At 33.9% G+C, this 20,109-nt stretch overlaps 1 protein-coding gene and 1 long non-coding RNA gene across 3 annotated transcripts; one reads left to right on the top strand and one right to left on the bottom strand.

Moving 5' to 3' along the window:
- The first annotated feature begins 2,214 nt into the window (after positions 1 to 2,214).
- On the top strand, positions 2,215 to 8,957 carry LOC128281488 (uncharacterized). 2 transcript variants are annotated; one of them, XR_008271702.1, is made up of 3 exons: positions 2,215 to 6,682; positions 6,888 to 7,491; positions 8,791 to 8,957. It is a non-coding gene; the product is annotated as an uncharacterized LOC128281488 (long non-coding RNA). The 2 variants fall into 2 exon arrangements; XR_008271701.1 differs by lacking the exon at positions 2,215 to 6,682 and having other exon boundaries at positions 6,718 to 7,491.
- A 6,512-nt stretch (positions 8,958 to 15,469) lies between these two features.
- On the bottom strand, positions 15,470 to 16,068 carry LOC108479273 (uncharacterized). Its single transcript, XM_017781774.1, has 2 exons — positions 15,955 to 16,068; positions 15,470 to 15,844 (listed from the first exon to the last, which is right to left on the bottom strand). The coding sequence occupies exons 1-2, from the start codon at positions 16,066 to 16,068 to the stop codon at positions 15,470 to 15,472; spliced, it is 489 nt and encodes a 162-aa protein (XP_017637263.1).
- Positions 16,069 to 20,109: the final 4,041 nt, after the last annotated feature.

The raw sequence follows: 20,109 nt of genomic DNA, 5'->3' as shown, positions 1-20,109 counted from the left end.
TCTTGTTTTTTCTTTTGTTAAAATGTGTCTATAGTCCCTGTACTGTATGAAAACTAGGGTTTAGTCCCTGTACTTGTATTTCTAGGAATTTAGTGTCTCCACTTTTCAAATTTCAAAACTTAGGTCAAACTGTTAACACAGTTAATTTTTTTTGTTAAATTTGCTGTAACATTTTAAAAAAAAAAAAGCTACTTATTTGGTAGCCATGTAATTAAAAAAAAGATGTAATTAACTTGAATTTAATGATTAATAGATGGACTTGAATTTTGAAATTTGAAAAGTAAAAAGTGTAAAATTTTGAAAATATAAGTATAGTGACTAAGTTCCTAAATTTTGAAAGTACAAGGACTATATGAATATTTTAACCTTTTTTTAGTTCCAAGTAGTTCTCAAGGCTTTCCTTGGTAAAACTTTAAAATTTGACTAGTGTCTCTGTACTGGAAACCTAGTTGATGTGGTTTTAAGTCTTATTCTTGTTAATATTAATACATATTTAAATACGATTCAAATATTTGAAAAAAAAATCAATTTAGCCATATTAAATATTCTGGAATCTGAGGAACATAGCTCAAAACGTGTCATGATATTTTTTTGTGAACACAAAAATTGACACTGTTAAGCCCTAAACACGAATGTTAAGGTTTGAAAAGTTAATTCCCAAAATGTAGATTAAAAAATTCCCAAAATGTGAAGTCGAAGGTGCCCTCAAACCGGACCATAGTTTTTGAAACCTGGGCTGTGTGGTGGTCGGCAAAGTCATAAACACGGGATGGGAGCATAGTTGTTTGTATCAAAATAGTCAATGTATCTACATCTATTATTTCAAATCAAGAAAAAACAGTTCAACATTTTAAAAAAATCAACCACGTGAATGAAAAAAAAGAAAGGAAGTCTTAACATTTATAATTGTATTTATTTTTAAAATACATTTTCTTAAAGAAAAGAGCTATACCAAAGCTGAGAAAGAATTATACGGAAGATTTATATTATTTCTTTCTAATAGTTTAATGTCAAATCAGTTATTTTATTCTAAATTTTAATATTTTTATTTAGATTTAATTTTTTCAAGATAAAATATTAATATGACATTAAACTATTAAAAAATAAATACAAATAACCTGACATTATTGTTTTATACAATCTTTCTCCGTACTAAAACAAATGTTCTATTACTCGGAAGAAAAATAGTTCTAGAATTTGATAGGAACTAGTATTAAATCTCTCAGGTTTCAAAATTGTTTACAATTTATTTTATTAGTGAACTAACTTGTTACTCATGGGTTAGTTTTATTTATTTAATATGTATACAAAAATTTTAATTTATTAAAATAATTTTAAACAAAAATATTTTCTTATAATTTAATATTGTTTTTATACATATAATTTAATAATATTATTAATAAAATTTAATATACCAGAAATGCTTTATGAATATTATCAAATCTTAATTTAAGTATAACAAAATATTTAATATATAACTTAATAATAAAAAAGAAAAGAAATATAATCAATAGAAATAAAATTATTATTTAATCAAAATATAAGAAATAGGTCTGATTTTAAATATACAAAGTGTAAGAAAGTAAATTATTAAACAATTTATTAAATATTTATTTATATTAATAAAATTATCTATTAAAAATTATTTTCATTTTATAAAGCTAAAACTCTAATTCCATATTTATTTATTGTCATATCCTGAAAACCGGGTTAATTTAATTTAGTGGTAATACTTCAGCTTGCCTTTTAATTTTGCGTTTGAATGCGTAAGCAAATAGAATTATTTTTGTTTTAAACCATGGTGAAATGGATAAGATAGGAGGAATATGATATGTTAGTTTAGTTTTAAATTGTGAAATAACCTCCCAAAAAAATTATCTCCTATCTTCACTCTACTTTTTTGCCGTCTCATTTTCTCCTCTCTCACACGTTCTAAATTGTTTTTCTTTCTTCTTCCCTATTCTTTTTCCTTCTTGAGACAGTGGACTTTTCTGGTTATTTTTCTTGTTCAATTGATCTCTTTTTATCTTTGATTGTATTCTGTACATTTGCAATTTCCTAAAGTGTTACCACTTGATTCGATCTTCTAATATGGGATAATTTTGCTCAACGGTCAAATAACGGTCTGCTAATTGTAATTCTGTTAAATTTAGTTATCATAATGAAACAGTGTGTTTTGGGGGTAAGGATTAATGAAAACGGTGCGTGTAATGGGGTATACTAGTACTTAAATGGAACGTTTTAGATAGCTAGTAATACTGTGTCTTTGGCTCTTGCCAGGATGTTATTATTGGTGCCTTTATTTCTCTTTTTATTGGCCAATCCGTGGGGGGAAAGGTAGTTATGGAAATATACAGAAACAATTTCTTCTTCTCTTAATTCTTTCTTCTACCTCTCTCTCTCTTGCTTTCATCTTTCTTCTTCCTGGAATTTTTCCTTCAAACCTTCATTTCTCACCAAACGTATCAAAGCCAGATGATTCTCATGGCCAATGACGGAGTCATGACATGACTGCAAAAGGAATTGGGGCTTCTGTAACACGAGCTTTCCCAGATTGACAACAAGCTCGATACTAAACTGGAAATGAAGTTGGACTCTCGTTTCAAGGTTCATGAGGATTTTAATGGGGAAATACGATGGGAAATTAGAGCTGAGATGCATTCATTTTTTGAGCAGTATTTTGGACTACCTTCAACCACTGTTCATGGAGGGGTTTCAGATAGGGGTAAGGGACTTTTGGGAACACTGTCACCAGGATTTCCACCCAAGGATAACCTAGTTATGTCACCAGTTATAGATCTCGGACACACGGGTACTTACTTTCTAGCAAGCTTAGGGGATCTTTTAGGAAAAGGGTTCCAGCTTACTTGGCCTCGATTTGATGGAACAGACTTTCGGGTATGGTCCAAGCTTAAGTAGTTTTTCAAAGCTAAAAACGTGGAAGATTCAACTAAGGTTCGAATCGTGATGTTGTATTTAGAGGGAAAGGCCCTGGAGTGGCACCATTTCTTTTTTCAACAACATGGTGGCTTTCAACAATTGACTTGGGAGGCTTATGCGCGAGCCTTGCAGGAGAGATTCGTATCTCGTAGGCACTTAGACCCTATGACTGAGTTGGTGGCTCTTAAACTGGTACGGTCAACCAATATTATGACCAGTTTGTGAGCCTTTTGAATCAACTACGTTTTCCTGAGATTTATGGCTCGAGTATTTTTGTGCATAATCTCAAACCCTATATTGGTCAGTATTTACGATTATTCAAGCTAACCCCCTTGATAGAGGCCTTCACTAGTGCTATTGAAGTGGAGGATATAGTCGGTCCTGTTACTAAGAAAAATACTCGTATAGGAGGGAACTTTAGCTCCCCCAAGCCTTTATTGCCTCTAGTTAAAGGATACAACTCACACACTATACCAGGAGTTCATTCTTCCAACAATTCTCATACAAAAACTCTAGTTAAAGCTCTTTCATATATTGAGATGGAAGACAGAAGAAAAAAGGGACTATGTTTTTGGTATCCCTCCAAATACACACTAGGGCATAAATGTACCAAGTCTTAAATTTATCAATTGGTGATTGAAGCCTCGGTTGAGCTGGATAATAAACTTAAGAGCCTTACTTCTGATAAGTTTCAAGATTGCCCTGAGAAGTTAGAAGTGACTGAAGTTGAAGTTGAGTTAGTAACTTCTGTTCTGTCTTTGCATGCCCTTAGTGGTTCTCAGGGTCACAACACAATGCGACTAGCAGCTCGAATTGGTTAATGTGAGGCCATTATTTTGGTAGATTCAGGCAGTACTCACAATTTTGTGGACTGCAAGCTAGTGAAGCAACTACATCTACCTGTGGATTCTTCTTGTAAGCTTATAGTGATGGTTGCTAATTGTGTGCAATTAGCTACTTAGGGGGTCAGTCGTTTGGTGAAATGGGATGCGCAAGGGTGTTAAATATCCACTGATTTTATGGTGCTTCCAGTAAAAGGTTGTGATTTAGTTCTTGGTGTCCAATGGCTCTTTTCACTAGGGTCAATTATCTGGAATTTCTCTTCTCTTACAATGCAATTCGAGTATTTAGGGACGTCCTGTACTCTCCAAGGTATTCTTCCTGAGAGTCTACATGTTTCTTCTGGTGCTCAAATTTCTAAATACTTCAGTGTGATGGGACAGGGCCCCACTCTCATGTTGTTGACTAGTTCTATCCAAACCACTCTGACCTTACCATCACAGACTGTGCACAAAGATGTTGAATTGCTCTTAAATGAATTTGAGGATCCTAAAGGCCTTCCTCCTGTCAGATTACAGGACCACAAGATACCCGTTCAAGATGAGACTTAAGTGGTCAAGGTCCATCCATATAGGTACCCTGCTGTTTAAAAGAATGAAATTGAAAAGCTTATCAAGGAAATTATTGATACTGGGATTATAAGGGAAAATAACAGTCCCTTTGCATCACCAATTGTTATGGTGAAAAAGAAAGATGGCAGCAGGTGATTATGTGTGGATTATAGGCAGCTTAACCAGCTAACTATCAAGGACAAATTCTCTATTCTTGTGATCAAGGAACTGTTGGATGAGTTGGGATAAGCGACCTATTTCTCCAAACTGGATTTCAGGTCCCGGTACCACCAGATTCGAATGTGGGAGGGTGACATACATAAAACAACCTTTAGGATTCATGAGGGACACTGTGAATTCCTGGTCATACCATTTGGCGTGACCAATGCACCCTCTAGTTTTCAATCATTAAAGAACAGTGTCTTCAAACAACTGCTAAGGAAGACAATGTTATTTTTTTGATACATCCTAGTGTATTCTGCTAGCTGGTAAAAACATTTGACTCATCTATGTGAGGTCTTAAATATTCTAAGATATCACCAATTGTATGCCAACAAGGGAAAATGTAGTTTTGGCACTACAGAAGTGGAATATCTGGGGCATATTATATCTCAATGATCTGTTTCAATGGACCCCTCGAAAGTTGATGGGGTTTTTCATTGGCTTACCCCTGTTTTGATAAAGAGTTGCAAGGTTTTCTAAAGCTCTCGGTTCTTTACAGAAGGTTCATTCGACACTATGGAACAATTGTCAAGACCTTAACAGCATTGTTAAAAAAAGAGACACCTTGGAGTTCGTTTGACAAAGAACAGACAGCCTTTAATCAACTCAAGGCAGCAATGACTCAAGCACTTGTGTTGGTTCTTCCTAATTTCAGATATTAGTTTTGTGTAGAGACTGATGCTTGTAGTCACGGTATAGGGGCAGTCTTGTAACAAAAAAAGAGAACTGTTGCTTTCTTCAGCAAAGGGTTGGGAGTCAAACATCAGTCCTTGTCCATGTATGACAAGGAAATGCTCATAGTATTACTGGTTGTTAAAAAACGACATCCATATTTAGTAAGCAGACATTTCAGCATCAAAGCTGACCACTAGAGCCTGCGGTTCCTTTCTAACAGACAAGCTTTTACACCTTATCAACAGAAATGCGTTGGAAAGATGCTTGGGTATGATTATTCTATCATTTATAGAAAAGGAAGCCAAAATATAGTAGCTGATGCATTGTCTCAAATGGATTATGTATAAGAAGGGCAACTGTTCCAATGCAAGGGAAATATTTCCTGGTCTGACGTATGTGAACAAATATTGAATTCTTGTGGCACTAATCCTATTTTGCAGCAGATTTGCTTAGATTTACAAAAGGACCCTCATCTGTATTCGAAATACTCATGGCATGGCAGAGTGTTAAGAAGGAAAGGAAATGTAGTAGTTGGTCAGGATCCAAAATTGAGGAAGAAACTTTTTGACTTGTTTCACAGTGGGGCTATTGGTGGACATTCAGGAGTGCAAGCAACCAGACATAGGATCTCAGGGCTTGTCTATTGGAAATGTCTTTCCAAAGATGTGAAGAGATGGGTCAAAGAATGTGTTACTTGTCAAAGATGTAAATATGACAATTCAGCATACCCAAGTCTACTTCAACCCTTGCCAGTGCCTGATCGTGATTGGGCAGCTGTAAGCTTAAATTTTGTGGAAGGTTTGCCATCATCGAAAGTGAAGGATACTGTTCTTGTGGTAGTTGATAGGCTTATTAAATATGGCCATTTCTTGGCCTTATCCTTACTGCACTCATCGTGGCTTAGCAGTATTTAGAGCACATCTATAAATTACATGGAGTTCCAGAATGCATCATCTCTAATTGAGACAAGATGTTTATCAGTTCATTTTGGCAAAGATCTATTTAAACATTTGGGGGTTAAGCTTCACTTATCCACTACTTACCACCCCCAAACTGATGGTCAGACTAAAATGCTCAATCGATGCTTAAAAGGGTATTTGATATGCATGGCTGGGGAGAGACCTTTTGATTGGGCACTATGGCTTCCCTTGGTTGAGTGGTGCTATAATACCACTTATCACTCAACCATACGAACTACTCCTTATGAGGCTCTATATGGTCAATAACCTCTACACCATTTACCTTATTTGGCAGGGGCCTCCCAATTGCTGTAGTAGACATGAACCTCCAGTAGAGAGAAGCAGCTCGACATATGCTGGAGTTTTATCTCAAAAGGGCTCAAGATAGAATGAAACACATGACTGATAAAAAGAGATCGGAGATGGAAGTTCAAGTGGGGGACTTGGTCTACCTTAAGCTTCAACTATACAGGCAACATTCCATTAGGAAACAAGGTAACCAGAAGCTTGCTCCTCATTATTTTGGCCCTACCCTGTGGCAGCCAAAAGAGTTCAAGTTGCTTATACTCTCACCTTACCAACTAATGTTCGTATACATCCCACTTTCCATGTTTCACAACTTAAAAGCATATTGTCTCACTTCTCAGTTCTGCTACACTTTTTCCTATCGACTCGGATTGAGCCATTAACAAAACACCAGTTTGAATTGTTGACAGAAAAATGGTTAAATGAGGTAATCAAGCAGACACAAAGGTGTTAGTTGAATGGGCAAATACTTTCCTAGAAGACTCGATGTGGGAGAGGTTTTTTGAGTTTCAAAAGTAGTATCCACTATTCAATCCTTGAGGACAAGGACCGTGTTCGAGAGGGGAGTACTTGATATGGGATAATTTTTCTCAATAGTCAAAAAACGGTTTGCTAATTGTAATTCTGTTAAATTTAGTTATCGTAATGAAATAGTGTGTTTTGGGGGTATGGATTAATGAAAATGGTGTGTGTAAGGGGGGTATACTAGTACTTAAATAGAGCGTTTTAGATAGTTAGTAATACGGTGCGTTTGGATCTTACTAGGATGCTATTATTGGTGCTGTTATTTCTCTTTTTATTGGGCAATCCGTGGGAGGAAAGGCAGTTATGGAAATATACAAAAACAATTTCTTCTTCTCTTAATTCTTTCTTCTCTCTCTCTCTTGCTTTCATCTTTCTTCTTGGAATTTTTCCTTCAAACCTTCATTCCTCACCATCTTCTTGCTGATTTCTGTACTTCTTTGCTCTTTACAGATTTCATTATTTAGCCAATTGTGGTAAGGGGAAAGTTAAGTTGCTAATCGTCCTTTCTTCCTTTAATCTCGGTGTTTGTACTCATTTCTTGAGAACGTTGGTCTTTCGTTTGAATTGGTTTGGAGTTTATAATGAGTTGTTGTACAATTTGTTTTAGATGAAACTTTTAAGATGATCGTTCCTCCAATAATCTAGTTCTTGTTAGTAATTGTGGATTCTTTAAGGGTAAGTGATTAAATGACTATGGGGATGTTTTTGCTGTTTGGGGGCTAATGCCTTATTGTTTTGGCTTATTTTCTAGGAAGCAAGGGTCGATTCTTTTTAATCAATTCTTATTTATGTTTCTAATCTGTTATTTGGGGTGTCATTTTAGGTACTGAAATTGCTGTTATGGTGTTGGCATTGAATAATGGTCAACTTTGTAACAAAAAACTTGAAAAATAGCGAACGACACGAAGCCAAAAAGTAAACTGTCGATGCCACACGATTGTGTGGCAGGTCATATGCCAGACTGTGTGGTTTACATGGTTAAGGTCAATTGGGCTGTGTGGGTCACACGAATGTGTAGGCTCATTTTTTGAAAATTTCCATTTAGGCCCAATTTGATCAGTGAACCATAATTAGCCTATTCATAGGGTCCATAGCGCTTAAATAAGACTTTAAAATAAGGTATATGTGAATATGCTTTTGTATAGGATGTGTTTAAGGTGTGTGATTTATACATGTAGGATTTGTAGGGTCTATGCTTTATATTTTATGTTATTGTACGTCAACATGTCCTACATGCTTATCATTCTAATTATGTATATACATGCCATGACACGTTACATAAGGTTTGGGATGATGTTGAAAGAAGGAAGATTTTGACAGATTAATGATCTGTAGATTCTAGTGGTTTATCCACATTTCTTTCTGGCAGTTTGTTTGAAATTATGGTGGGTTGACCACATATATTTGTTCTGGCAGCTAGGTTGCAATATAGTTGCTTGAGCATATATATCAAACTTGACAGTTTTAACTGTAATCTCTGATGGCATTGACTATAATTATTTTCCTGGTGTGATTGGTTGGATGAGTTTTGGAGAACTCTATTTTGGTGTGTAGCGGAGTTGGGTAGGAAGCTTTTAAAAAATCCGCATTATGATTTTCTGAAATATATTGCATTGACATAATCATGCATTTGCAGTTCTGTTTAATTGATCGTTATAAAACTTTTTATGAGTCTTTGATTTGTATATTGTATTGTGTGTGATCTCAGTTTGAGTTTTAGTTATACACTGAGTTTTATAGCTCACCCTTTTGTTTCATTTCTGACTTTTCAGGTAAACTGTGAGTTTAATGGCGTGCGAGAGCTTAGATTGTTTTTCGGTGAATAAAATAAGATAGTTTACGATTGTAAATTTTTTAGACTTTGTTTTTTGGTTTTTGTTTTGTTTGTTTAAGTATTTTAACATAAAATTGCAAAACCACACAGGTTAACAATTTAAAATTCAGTTTTCAAAATTAAAATCCTGAAATTTTTCACTGCAAATTTAAGTAACCTCTTAAGTGTTTTTCTAAAAACAAACAAATAGTTTTAACGTATGTTTGCCTTAAAGCTGGAAAAGATTTGCCAAAATTATTACTTTCATGGTTTTGAATTCAAATTCTAGGTCTGAAATAAGTGATTCTAAACTTAACTATTGCTAAACAATTGTGTGAGATTTTGTCAAATTTTGTGTTTTTGAAATGCACTTTGAGTTTGATTGAAGCAAAAGTTTTTAAACAAGTTGATATAATTCCTCAAAATCTGTAATAACGTTTAGGCTAGATTGGGGTGTTAAATTTATAATTTTAAAATTTTACACTATTTAATGGTAATTAAAATTATATAAATGAGTTTTTCCAAAAATAATTAAAATTTAAAACAAAATCTTAATAAACAATAAATTTAAAATAAATAAATGAAAACCAATATCTTTTTAAATTATAAAAATAAAACATATATTTAATTTAAATTATTAATAAATAGAAGTTGAGAAAATAAATTAAGGTATACTATCCTTAAAATTATCTTAATAAAATTTAAAATTATTTATTAACTTAATTTAATTAAAATAAAATATTGATAAAAATGAAAAAAAAAAAGCATCCTTATATAAAGAGAAAGGAACAAGAGTTAGAAGATTGAAAATACAAACCGGAAAAATGAATGAAGATTTGAAATGCATTTGGTAGCATTCCTTAATAGAAATGAAGTTTTCTCCAGGATCTGGAGGCCCAAGAATAAGAGCTAAATATTAATATTTGATGGATTCATGATCAAGCTCCTAAAAGCTCTCCAAGTGGTGGAATGCCAAGGCACTTAGCTCAAAGTTCATCTTTTTGGTTAATGAGCTTCCAACATAATTTGGTGAGCTAAGCTTGGTTATGAATTTTCATTTGTGAAATACCAAGTCCCACATCTATTTTGGATCGAGTGGTGCAATTTGGAGTGATTTTTATTTACTTATTAGAAAATAAGATTAATAGAGTTACAAATAGCATATGATAAACGTCTACACTGCATACAATAGGAAGGCATAGCAGAGTCTTCCGGCAGACGAAAGCATAGAGGCCTTCGACCTACCGAGTTTGAATCTAATTTTGTCAATGATTAAAGCATAATCATCTTTAGAAGCTCTTTTATGATGAATCGGGAAGCCAAAATATTTTCCAAGATCCAAAGTTCCTTTGGGGTGGAAGGAGAGAAAAATATATTAAATTTCTCAAGGCTAACTTTCTAATTAGACTCAAAATAAAAGGTTTCCAGGATTTGGTTAATGGATCTTGTGGATTCTTTGAGTGCTAAATTGGTGAATCAAGTGGGAAAAATGGGATCGAAATTTCTCAAATTTCTTACCAATAAATAATATAAAGTAATATTATATTAATATTTTTATATTTTATAACCAAATTTAAATAAAATATTTTTAAATAATAAAAGATGGCTTAATTTGATTCAACCTAATCAATCAACACCATATCAATATATATTTTTATTAGACAAATATCCTTCATCTCTCATCAAATTACCTACCTTTCAATTCTCAATTTTCGTTATTCATATCATGTATATATATTTAGGCATATGTATGTAATACAATTTTTAAATTAAAAGACCTAAATATAATTAGCCTCATTATATGACATCCATGATGTGGGTAAATAAAGCATATAAAGGTTATATAAAATTAACATCTAGGATTCAACCCATTCTCAAATTTTTATAACTTTCAACTAAATCACTCAATCATTTTTAAATTTCTTTTAAAGTTATTATTTAAACTATTAAATTTAAAAATGTAAAATTATTAAAATACATAAATACTCTAATAATTATTTTTTTGTTTTGAAATAATTTTAATTTTTCTTTTGTTTTTTTTCCAATTTAATCAATGTTCAATTAACTTGTAATACTCACTCGGTATCATATATATATATATATATATATATATATATATATATATATATATATATATATATACACCAAACCCCAATGTGGGTGAAAAATGTAATTAAATTATACAAAAAATTATATAAGAATCAAGGAAAGGAGGAATATGAAGCCTTGGTTCAAATCACATTATGTGCATGTATTTTTCTAAATCATATTTTAAAAAATAAAAATACTCTCAAATTTATATTTGTTGCTTTATAAAAAAAATTAGACTTTTGGTCATTCTACAACTGAGTTGAGACTCGGTTGACGGTGACACCAACTCAGTCAAAGTTTTAAATAATAGTATAGATGGCATTTACCCAAATTGGAATAATCAAGTTTCTTAAATAATGAATAAATAAATACATATATGTCTTAAAAATGTATATATGTATTTATTATACATGTACATTATTATGTTAATATAATATAATATTAATATTATAAACAAAAAGTAAATAAAAAGAAAGTAAAAGAAATAAAGATAGAAAAAGAAAGAGTATTAGAACGAAACAGAGAAAAACAAGGGAGAAAGAAAAAGAGAAAGAAAAAGACAAGAAAAATTAGGTTTTAAGGTCAAAACTTAAGTGCTAACATTGAGCCGGAGATCTCGGTTGAAAAAGGAAATGGCCTAATTGAAGAAAAAGGAAAGTAGAAGGCTAATGAGTGAAGGAAGAATAAAATACATCATCTCAACCTTTTTGTTGTAAGTAGTACAAGATTTTTTTAAAATTATTTTTATTTAAATGCTTATATTGTAGTATAGAATTGTTTAGAAATAAAATGTAAAGTATATATATTTAAATTTGTAAATAAAAATAATAATAAAATAAAATAATAGATTATACAAAAAAATTATAGATGGAGAATATAAGATGGTATATTGTTTGAACATTAAGTAATAATGTTGTGACAAAAGTATATATGTGAAAAAGATGTGATATTTGTGAATTGTGAAATGTGCACTAAATTGTAATGATGGAGAAATGAGAAATCTTTTTCGAAATATTTTTGTAAAGTATTTAAATGTATGAAATTCAGTTTTAATGCCCAAGTAGATGGAATTTAGAACTATTAGGATATTAGTGGCATACCATTAAGGAACCTTAGCGCGCTCTCTGATTATTAGCACGTAAGTGCTCTCTGATTATTAGCACGTTAGTGCTCTCTAATTAGCACATCTGTGCTATCTGTATAGCAATTTAGTGCTCTCTGTTCATTAGTGCATAATAATACACCTCTGTATTTGTTCTGTATATCCAGTGTGTTCTATAAAGTCTACTTTGGGCTAAGAATATGAGATGTGAACAAAAGTGAAACACCAATGTGTTAAGGTAAGTTTGATAACTTACAAGAAGATAAGTTAAATTTTTATTTAAAAATAAGGCATAGTTGAAGAAACTTATATGTGTGTAAATATGTGTTAATTGAATAAGTAATAAAATATTTTGTTATGATTTATTTTCATATTTATTCTTGTAGTGCTTACTAAGCCTTCACCGGCTTAACGCGTTTATTTTAACGCGTAGGTACAATTAGATTCAAAGAGGTAAAGTCGGGTTAGGAGATCTCTCATCTCATGACATCCTCAAGAGCTTCAAAAGTAGGTACCATATTTTGAATTAAAATGGCATGTACATAGGTAGATTAAATGTGTTTCCATATATTAGGGACTAAAATGTAAACTCTTGAAATTTTATCTATTTGGGTTACTTGAAGTATTTTGGTTTATATGAAATGAATTAGTGAAATTATAAATATGTTTGCAAATATGGTTGGTCTAAGTTGATAATAATATGTATAAATGTTTTAAATTAAATAGTATCTAGCCATAACAGTTTTTGCACCAATTGTAATAGTCTTATACCAGGTTCGTACGATTGGACCAGGTATAGGGGTGTTACATTTATTGTTCCTGTGTTCTATGTGATCCCTTCATTAAATCAGTTATATCATATGTGTAAATGTTTAGTTGTTACTATTTAATTTATTATATTTTTTTATTTAATAATGTAAGTGCTTATTATTAAAAAAATTATGATCAATTGTTTTATTTCATTTAATAAAAATACTTAAAATATTTTATAGTAAGATATTATTTATGTCCGGATTTAGATAATTTAAATTACAATGAAAGTATAATTTAAGATAATCATACTTTATATTTTAAAATTTTATTTAGTTTTAGGATAATAATTCAAATATTGATATACTATTATTATTATTATTTTTAATGCATATATTTTAAGTTTCCTAAATGTGTTGGTGTGACTTACGATCCTTCACAGATAGAAAGGACTTAAATGGTGCGACCCCTAAGTATACAACTCATGCTAGTAAATGTAACATCCCATACTCAGCCTAAACGTAATGGCCGAATCCGGAGATGTCACAGAGAGTGAGTTTAGTAAATAGAGTCGTTACGTAAAATCATCTCAGTTTATATACTTGTAACCATTTTCGAAAACGTTAATTAATTGATTTATTTGTCAAAACTTACTTTACAACATAAGTTTAACAAACTTGTTTCATTTAAAAAATCCTATTCGTATTTTTGGAAAAAAAAATTTTTGCGTAATAACCGTTAATTTCATAAAATATTTTATCAAAGCATGCAGTTTATCAACAAACAAAAAATCAACCGTTAAATTCATAAAGTCCAGAGAGTTCCAGAAATTACAAACTCTCAAATGAAAACCAAAATCATAAATAAAGCCATAAATTGCCAAGTTTAAACTGTTTACAGTCGAATGGTCACTGCTGAGTCTCAGCCGCATCGATCTGCTTAAGTTTGAGGATTACCTGAACAGAACAGACAAATAGTTTTGAGTTACGTAAACTCAGTGTGTAATCTAACAGAAATAGACATACAAGCATGCAGAAAACTCATATACAATCAGATACAGATTTGGGCTCATGCTTATTTCAGATACAGATAACAGAGTCAGATATACAAATCAGATAATCAGAAACCTACCCCTATCCTTTACACACCATCTCCGTCCATCCCATCACACTATGTGGGGTTAAAAACACCCACCCAAACCTACAAACCATATCGTGCCATTATGACACATATCAAATAATGTGCAGCCAAGCTGCCAGAATATAGGGGATAATCACCATACAAAACACTTCCTCCATATATACAAATCCCACCCCAAAACAGATACAGAAATAACAGATTAAACATGCTCAACATGCTTATATACAGATATCGAAATAATCAGACATGTATAGCAGTATCATATTCAGAATGGAATATAAGATTATTAGATCCACAGTCTTAGGGTTTGGTTAGCCCTTAACGACCCTACGGTATGCCCACAGTCGATCGAAATGACCCGTACGACCTTAGGGAAAATTTCAAAATTATGGGCCCACATGTTTGTGTGGCCCACACGCCCAACTTGGTCTAGCCTGTGTAGCCCACACGGCCACAATCTGGCCACCACACGACGGTGTCCTATGCACGGCCATGCCTTCGTCGATCACACGGTCGTGTCTCGTACACGACCAACCACACGGGTGACCACACGCCCGTGTGGCGTCGACATAATAGTTTTTCGACTTTTGTCAAAGCCTCGTTTTTGCATTTTGGGTTTACACTGGTATCGTTTCAATGAAAAACAATCCCGAGCCTTCCAAAACCTAAAAACAGATTACCAATAACAATTTAGCCGATTGATTACTAAATTCGACATAAAAATCAATATCGAACCGACTTACCACCGTTGACAAATAACTCCTTACGCACATTAAACCGTTGGAGTGCAACTGCCTACTCCACAATCTACTCCTAAACACAAATTACCACCACTCAATCACTACAGATTGCCATTACTAAATCCCAACCAAAAGTTAAAGGTATGTCAAGCATACTTACCAACCGATCAGAGAACCTGACAAAACCAATGACACGATAGAATGATAGATTCACAAATGGAATTAAAGAATAAGAACGAAACAAGGATTTGTCAAAAAGGAAAAGATGTCAGAAATAATAGAGAAAGCATGAAGAAACATCAATGAACTTTTGGGAAGAAAGAGAAAAATATTCAAAAAAGAATTAAAAAATAAAATAAAATAAATTATGAAAGATATCCCACAAATCCCTTAATTATCTTCCATTATCCCACTAACTCACAACCACCTTAGAATCCCAGTTACTTCCAACCTCTAACCGATGCCAAAAGCAAAAATTAAAGCCTTAGTTAGTGCAGGGATTCGAACACAGGACCTCCAACACACCAACTCCCTTATCACTCCAACTAGCAGGCTCATTCTGATAAGGATTCACAGATAATTTTATATAAACCCACTACATAAGGGTAAGGCTTAGACTAGAAAAAAAAATAAGAAAATTTGGCAAAGCAGAGACTTGAACCTAAAATCTCTCACATACATCCAGAATATTAAAGCAGATACACAATTGTGTCAAATATTTATAGAATCAGAAATAAATTATTCAGGGCATTACAACTCTACCCCTTACAAGAAATTTCGACTTCAAAATTACCTGATCAGAATAGATGAGGATACTATTGACGCATTGAGTCCTCAGGTTCCCACGTGGCTTCCTCGGTGCCATGATTCCACCACAAAACCTTCACTAACGGTATGGATTTCTTCTTCTGAACCTTAACATCTCGATCCAAAATTTGAACCGGCTCATCCTCAAAAGTGAAATCCAGTCTAACCTCGATCTCTTCAACAGAGACAACGTGAGATGGATCAGACCAGTATCGCCTCAACATCGAGACATGAAAGACATTGTGGATACGGTCAAACTTTGGAGGTAGCTCTAACTGATAAGCGACCGGTCCCACATGCTTCAGAATTTGATACGGTCTAATGAATCTAGGGTTTAACTTGCCCTTATGACCAAACCTCAAAAATTTCTTCCACGGAGAAACCTTAAGAAAGATGAAGTCCCCACAGAGTACACAATATCACGCCTCTTCAGATCTGCCTAAGATTTCTGTCTATCAGAAGCTGCCTTCAGACTGTCTCAAATTAGTCTAACGTTATCCTCAGTCTCAGAAACTAACTCAGAACTCAAAACCCGACACTCATCCAACTCAGTCCAATATAGTGGAGTGCGACACTTACGACCATACAAAGCCCTGTAAGGTTCCATCTGGATGCTAGCCTGGAAACTGTTATTGTAGGCGAACTTAGCTAACGACAGATAATCATCTCAACTACCTTGGAAATCAATTACACAACTTTGAAACATATCTTTTAGTATCTGAATCACCCTCTTAGATTGACCATAAGTCTAAGGATAGAACGCAGTACTGAATTCCAATCTCGAACCTAAAGCCTCGTGTAATTTCTTTCAAAAATGAGAAGTGAAGCGAGGATCTCTATCAGAAATAATCGAAACAAGAACCCCATGCAGTCTTACAATTTCAAAAATATACAGCTTCGCTAACTTCTACAGAGAATAGTCTGTTTGAACCAGAATAAAATAGGTGAACTTGGTCAATCGATCCACGATAACCCAAATGGTATCCTTCTTAGTGGGTTTCAAGGGCAACCTAATGACGAAGTCTATCGTTATTCGTTCCCATTTCTATAAGGGAATCTTAACGGGTTGTAGCAAATTCGAAGGCAACTGATGCTCAGCCTTAACTTGCTAGCACATCATACATCAAGCCACAAAATTTGTAACCTCATGCTTTAAACCCAGCCACTAGTACAGTTTACGAAAATCTTGATATATCTTATCACCACCAGGATGAATAGCATAAGGGCTACTATGCGCCTCTCTCAAAGTCGATTGTCTCAAATCAGAATCATTTGGCACACAGATCCAACCTCAGAAACATAGAACTCCATCGCTATTTAGCCCAAAGTCAGAAGTACTACCACTCTCAATCTGACAAAATCACAAACCCAAAGACTCATCCCCTAACTACTTATCTCGAATCTGATCAATCCAAGTCGGCTTAACTTGCAACTCGGCTAACAGACTCCCATCATCAAATAGACTAAGTCGAACGAACATCCCTCTCAAATTAGTCATCACTCTTCGACTTAGAGTATCGGCCACCACATTGGCCTTACCAGGATACTACTCGATCGTGCAGTCATAATCTTTGAGTAGCTCAATCCATCGACATTTTCTAAGATTCAACTCTTTCTAGGTAAGGAGTTACTTGAGACTCTTGTGATCAGTGTAGATATTACAACTCTCATCATACAGATAGTGTTTCTAAATTTTCAATGCACAAACCACCGCAGCCAACTCGAGATCATGTGTCGGATAATTTTCCTCATGTGTCTTAAGCTGACGGGATGCATAAGCCATAACTTTTCCATCTTGCATCAACACACATCCCAATCTGACGTACGATGCATCACTGTATATCATAAAATCTTTGTTGGATTTAGGCTGTATCAGAACAGGAGCTTGAGTCAGAACAAACTTGAGCTTCTCAAAGCTCTATTGTTGCACATCAGTCCAGGCAAAAGGAACTCTCTTAAGTAGAAGTTTAGTCAACGGAGCTGCAATCAGAGAGAACCCCTCAACAAACTGCCTATAATATCCCTCCAAACACAGAAAACTGCAGATTTCAGATACGTTCTTAAGCTGTTTCCAACCAAGCACAGCCTCTATCTTTCTACGATTGACTCAGATCCCCTTAGCAGAAACTACATGTCCCAAAAAAGTTACGTCACGCAACCAGAACTCACACTTGCTGAACTTAGTATAGAGCTATTTTTCGCGGAGAATCTGAAGCACTACCCTAAGATGTTCATCATGCTCATCCTCAGTCTTAGAGTATACCAGAATATCATCCATGAAGACCACGATGAACTGATCCAGATATGGCTGAAAGACTCGATTCATTAGATCCATAAATACAGTCGGAGCATTTGTCAGAACAAAAGGCATAACTAGGAACTTGTAATGCCCATAACGAGTCCTAAATGCAGTCAGCTCGAGCCCCCCTACGGTTCCATGGTCACGAATACCATGTCAGCGAGTTCCATGAGCGCTCATTATATAATTCAAATTTATCTACATTATAAAGTTTTATGCATCAGTTCCAGTATTTATTAGCAGATATTTTATGCATAAATTATCAGAAGTTCAGAGATGTTTTTAGAAGTTCCAATCTCTAACTATTTCAGTACGGTTTCAGAAAGTACTATCTATAGTGTTTTCAGAATATACTATCTATGTTTTAAAAATACTTACAAGATCGGCGCCGGAGACTCTGTGTACCACATACTTTTTCAAATTATTCAATTTTGAAAACCAACTCTTTTGAAACATAATTTTGGAACCCAAAATTCACAGCCCAAGTTTTGTAACTTGGCTCTGATACTATTAAATGTAACACCCCAAACCCAGCCTAGACGTTATAGTTAAATTCAGAGATGTCACAGAGAATGGGTTTAGTAAATAGAGTTGCTATGTAAAATCGTCTCAATTTATTAACTCATATACTTGTAACCATTTTCAAAAACGTTAATTAATTGGTTTATTTGCTAAAACTTACTTTACAGCAAAAGTTTAACAAACTCGTTTCATTTTAGAAATTTGATTCATATTTTTGGAAAAACCTCTTTTTGCGTAATAACCGTTGATTTCATAAAATATTCTATCAAAGCATGCAGTTTATCAACAAACCAAAAGTCAATCGTTAAAAATCATAAAGTCCAGAGAGTCCCAAAAATTACAAACTCTCAAATGAAAACCAAAATCATAAATAAAGCCATAAATTTCAAAATTTAAACTGTTTATGGTCGAGTGGTCACCGCTGATTCTCCACCGCACCGATCTGCCTAAGTTTGAGGATTACCTAAACATAATAGACAAATAGATGTGAGTTTACGTAAACTCAATGTGTAACTCAACAGAAATAGACATGCAAACATGCAGAAAACTCATATACAATCAGATACAGATTCGGGCTCATGCCTATTCCAGATACAGATAACAGAGTTAGATATACAGATCAGGTAATCAGAAACCTACCCCCATCATTTATACATCATCTTTGTTCATTTACACCATGTGGGGTTAAAAGCACCCACCCAACCCTACACACCATATCGTGCCACTACAACACATATCAAATAATGTGCAGCCAAGCTGCCAGAATAGAGGCGATGATCGCCATACAGAACACGTCCTCCACATATACAAATCACATCCCAAAATAGATATAAAATAGCAGATTAAACATGCTCAAAATGCTTATATACAGATAAAAAAAAATCAAACATGCATAGCATTATCATACTTAGAACAGAATATTAGACTATTAGATCCACAGTTTTACGGTTTGGTTAGCCCTTAACGACCCTACAGTAGACCCACAGTCGATCGAAACGACTTGTGCGACCCTAGGGAAAATTTCAGAATTATGCGCCCACACGCCCGTGCGGAATGCCCGTGTAGGCCTATACGCCCAACTTAGCCTAGCTCGTGTGGCCCACGTGGCTAAACTCCTGCCACCAAACGATCGTGCCCTGCACACGGCCATGCATTCATCGATCACACGACCGTGTCTCACACACGGCCATGCCTTCGTTAATCACACGGCCATGTCTCATACACAACCAACCACACGGGTAACCACACGCCCGTATGGCGTCAACATAACAGTTTTTCAACTTTTGTCGAAGCCTCATTTTTTGCATTTTGGGTACACACTAGTATCATTTCAATGCAAAAACAATCTCCACCCTTCCAAAACTTAAAAACAGATTACCAACAACAATTTAGCGGATTAATTATTGAATTTGACATAAAAATCAACATGGAACTGACTTACCACTGTCAACAAACAACTCCTTACGCATATTAAAACGTTGGAGTGCAACTCCCTACTCCACAATATGCTCCTAAACACAAATTACCACCACTCAATCACTACAGATTTCCATTACTAAAATCCTAACCAAAATTTAATTGTATGTCAAGCATACTTACCAACCGATCAGAAAAACTGATAAAACTAATGACACGATAGAATGATAGATTCGCAAACGAAATTGAAGAATAATGATGAAACAAGGATTTGCCGAAAAGGAAAAAGTCAGAAATAAAAGAGAAAGCTTGAAGAAACGTCAGATGAACTTTTGGGAAGAAAAAGAAAAATATTCAAAAAAGAATTAAAAAATTAAATTAAATTAAATTATGAATGATATCCCAAAAATC

Source organism: Gossypium arboreum, chromosome 10 (assembly GCF_025698485.1).
Source record: "Gossypium arboreum isolate Shixiya-1 chromosome 10, ASM2569848v2, whole genome shotgun sequence".
NCBI lineage: Eukaryota > Viridiplantae > Streptophyta > Magnoliopsida > Malvales > Malvaceae > Gossypium > Gossypium arboreum.
Note: the sequence above shows the minus strand (reverse complement) of the source record. Positions and strands in the feature narration are given on the sequence as shown.

Bases quoted from the DNA above. Each gene is read 5' to 3' on its own strand.
- LOC108479273 (XM_017781774.1), bottom strand. From the start codon at position 16,068: ATGGAACCTTACAGGGCTTTGTATGGTCGTAAGTGTCGCACTCCACTA. The intron at 15,845-15,954 runs GTTAGACTAATT...ATCTTTCTTAAG, and splicing joins TTTCTGAGACTGAGGATAAC to GTTTCTCCGTGGAAGAAATT.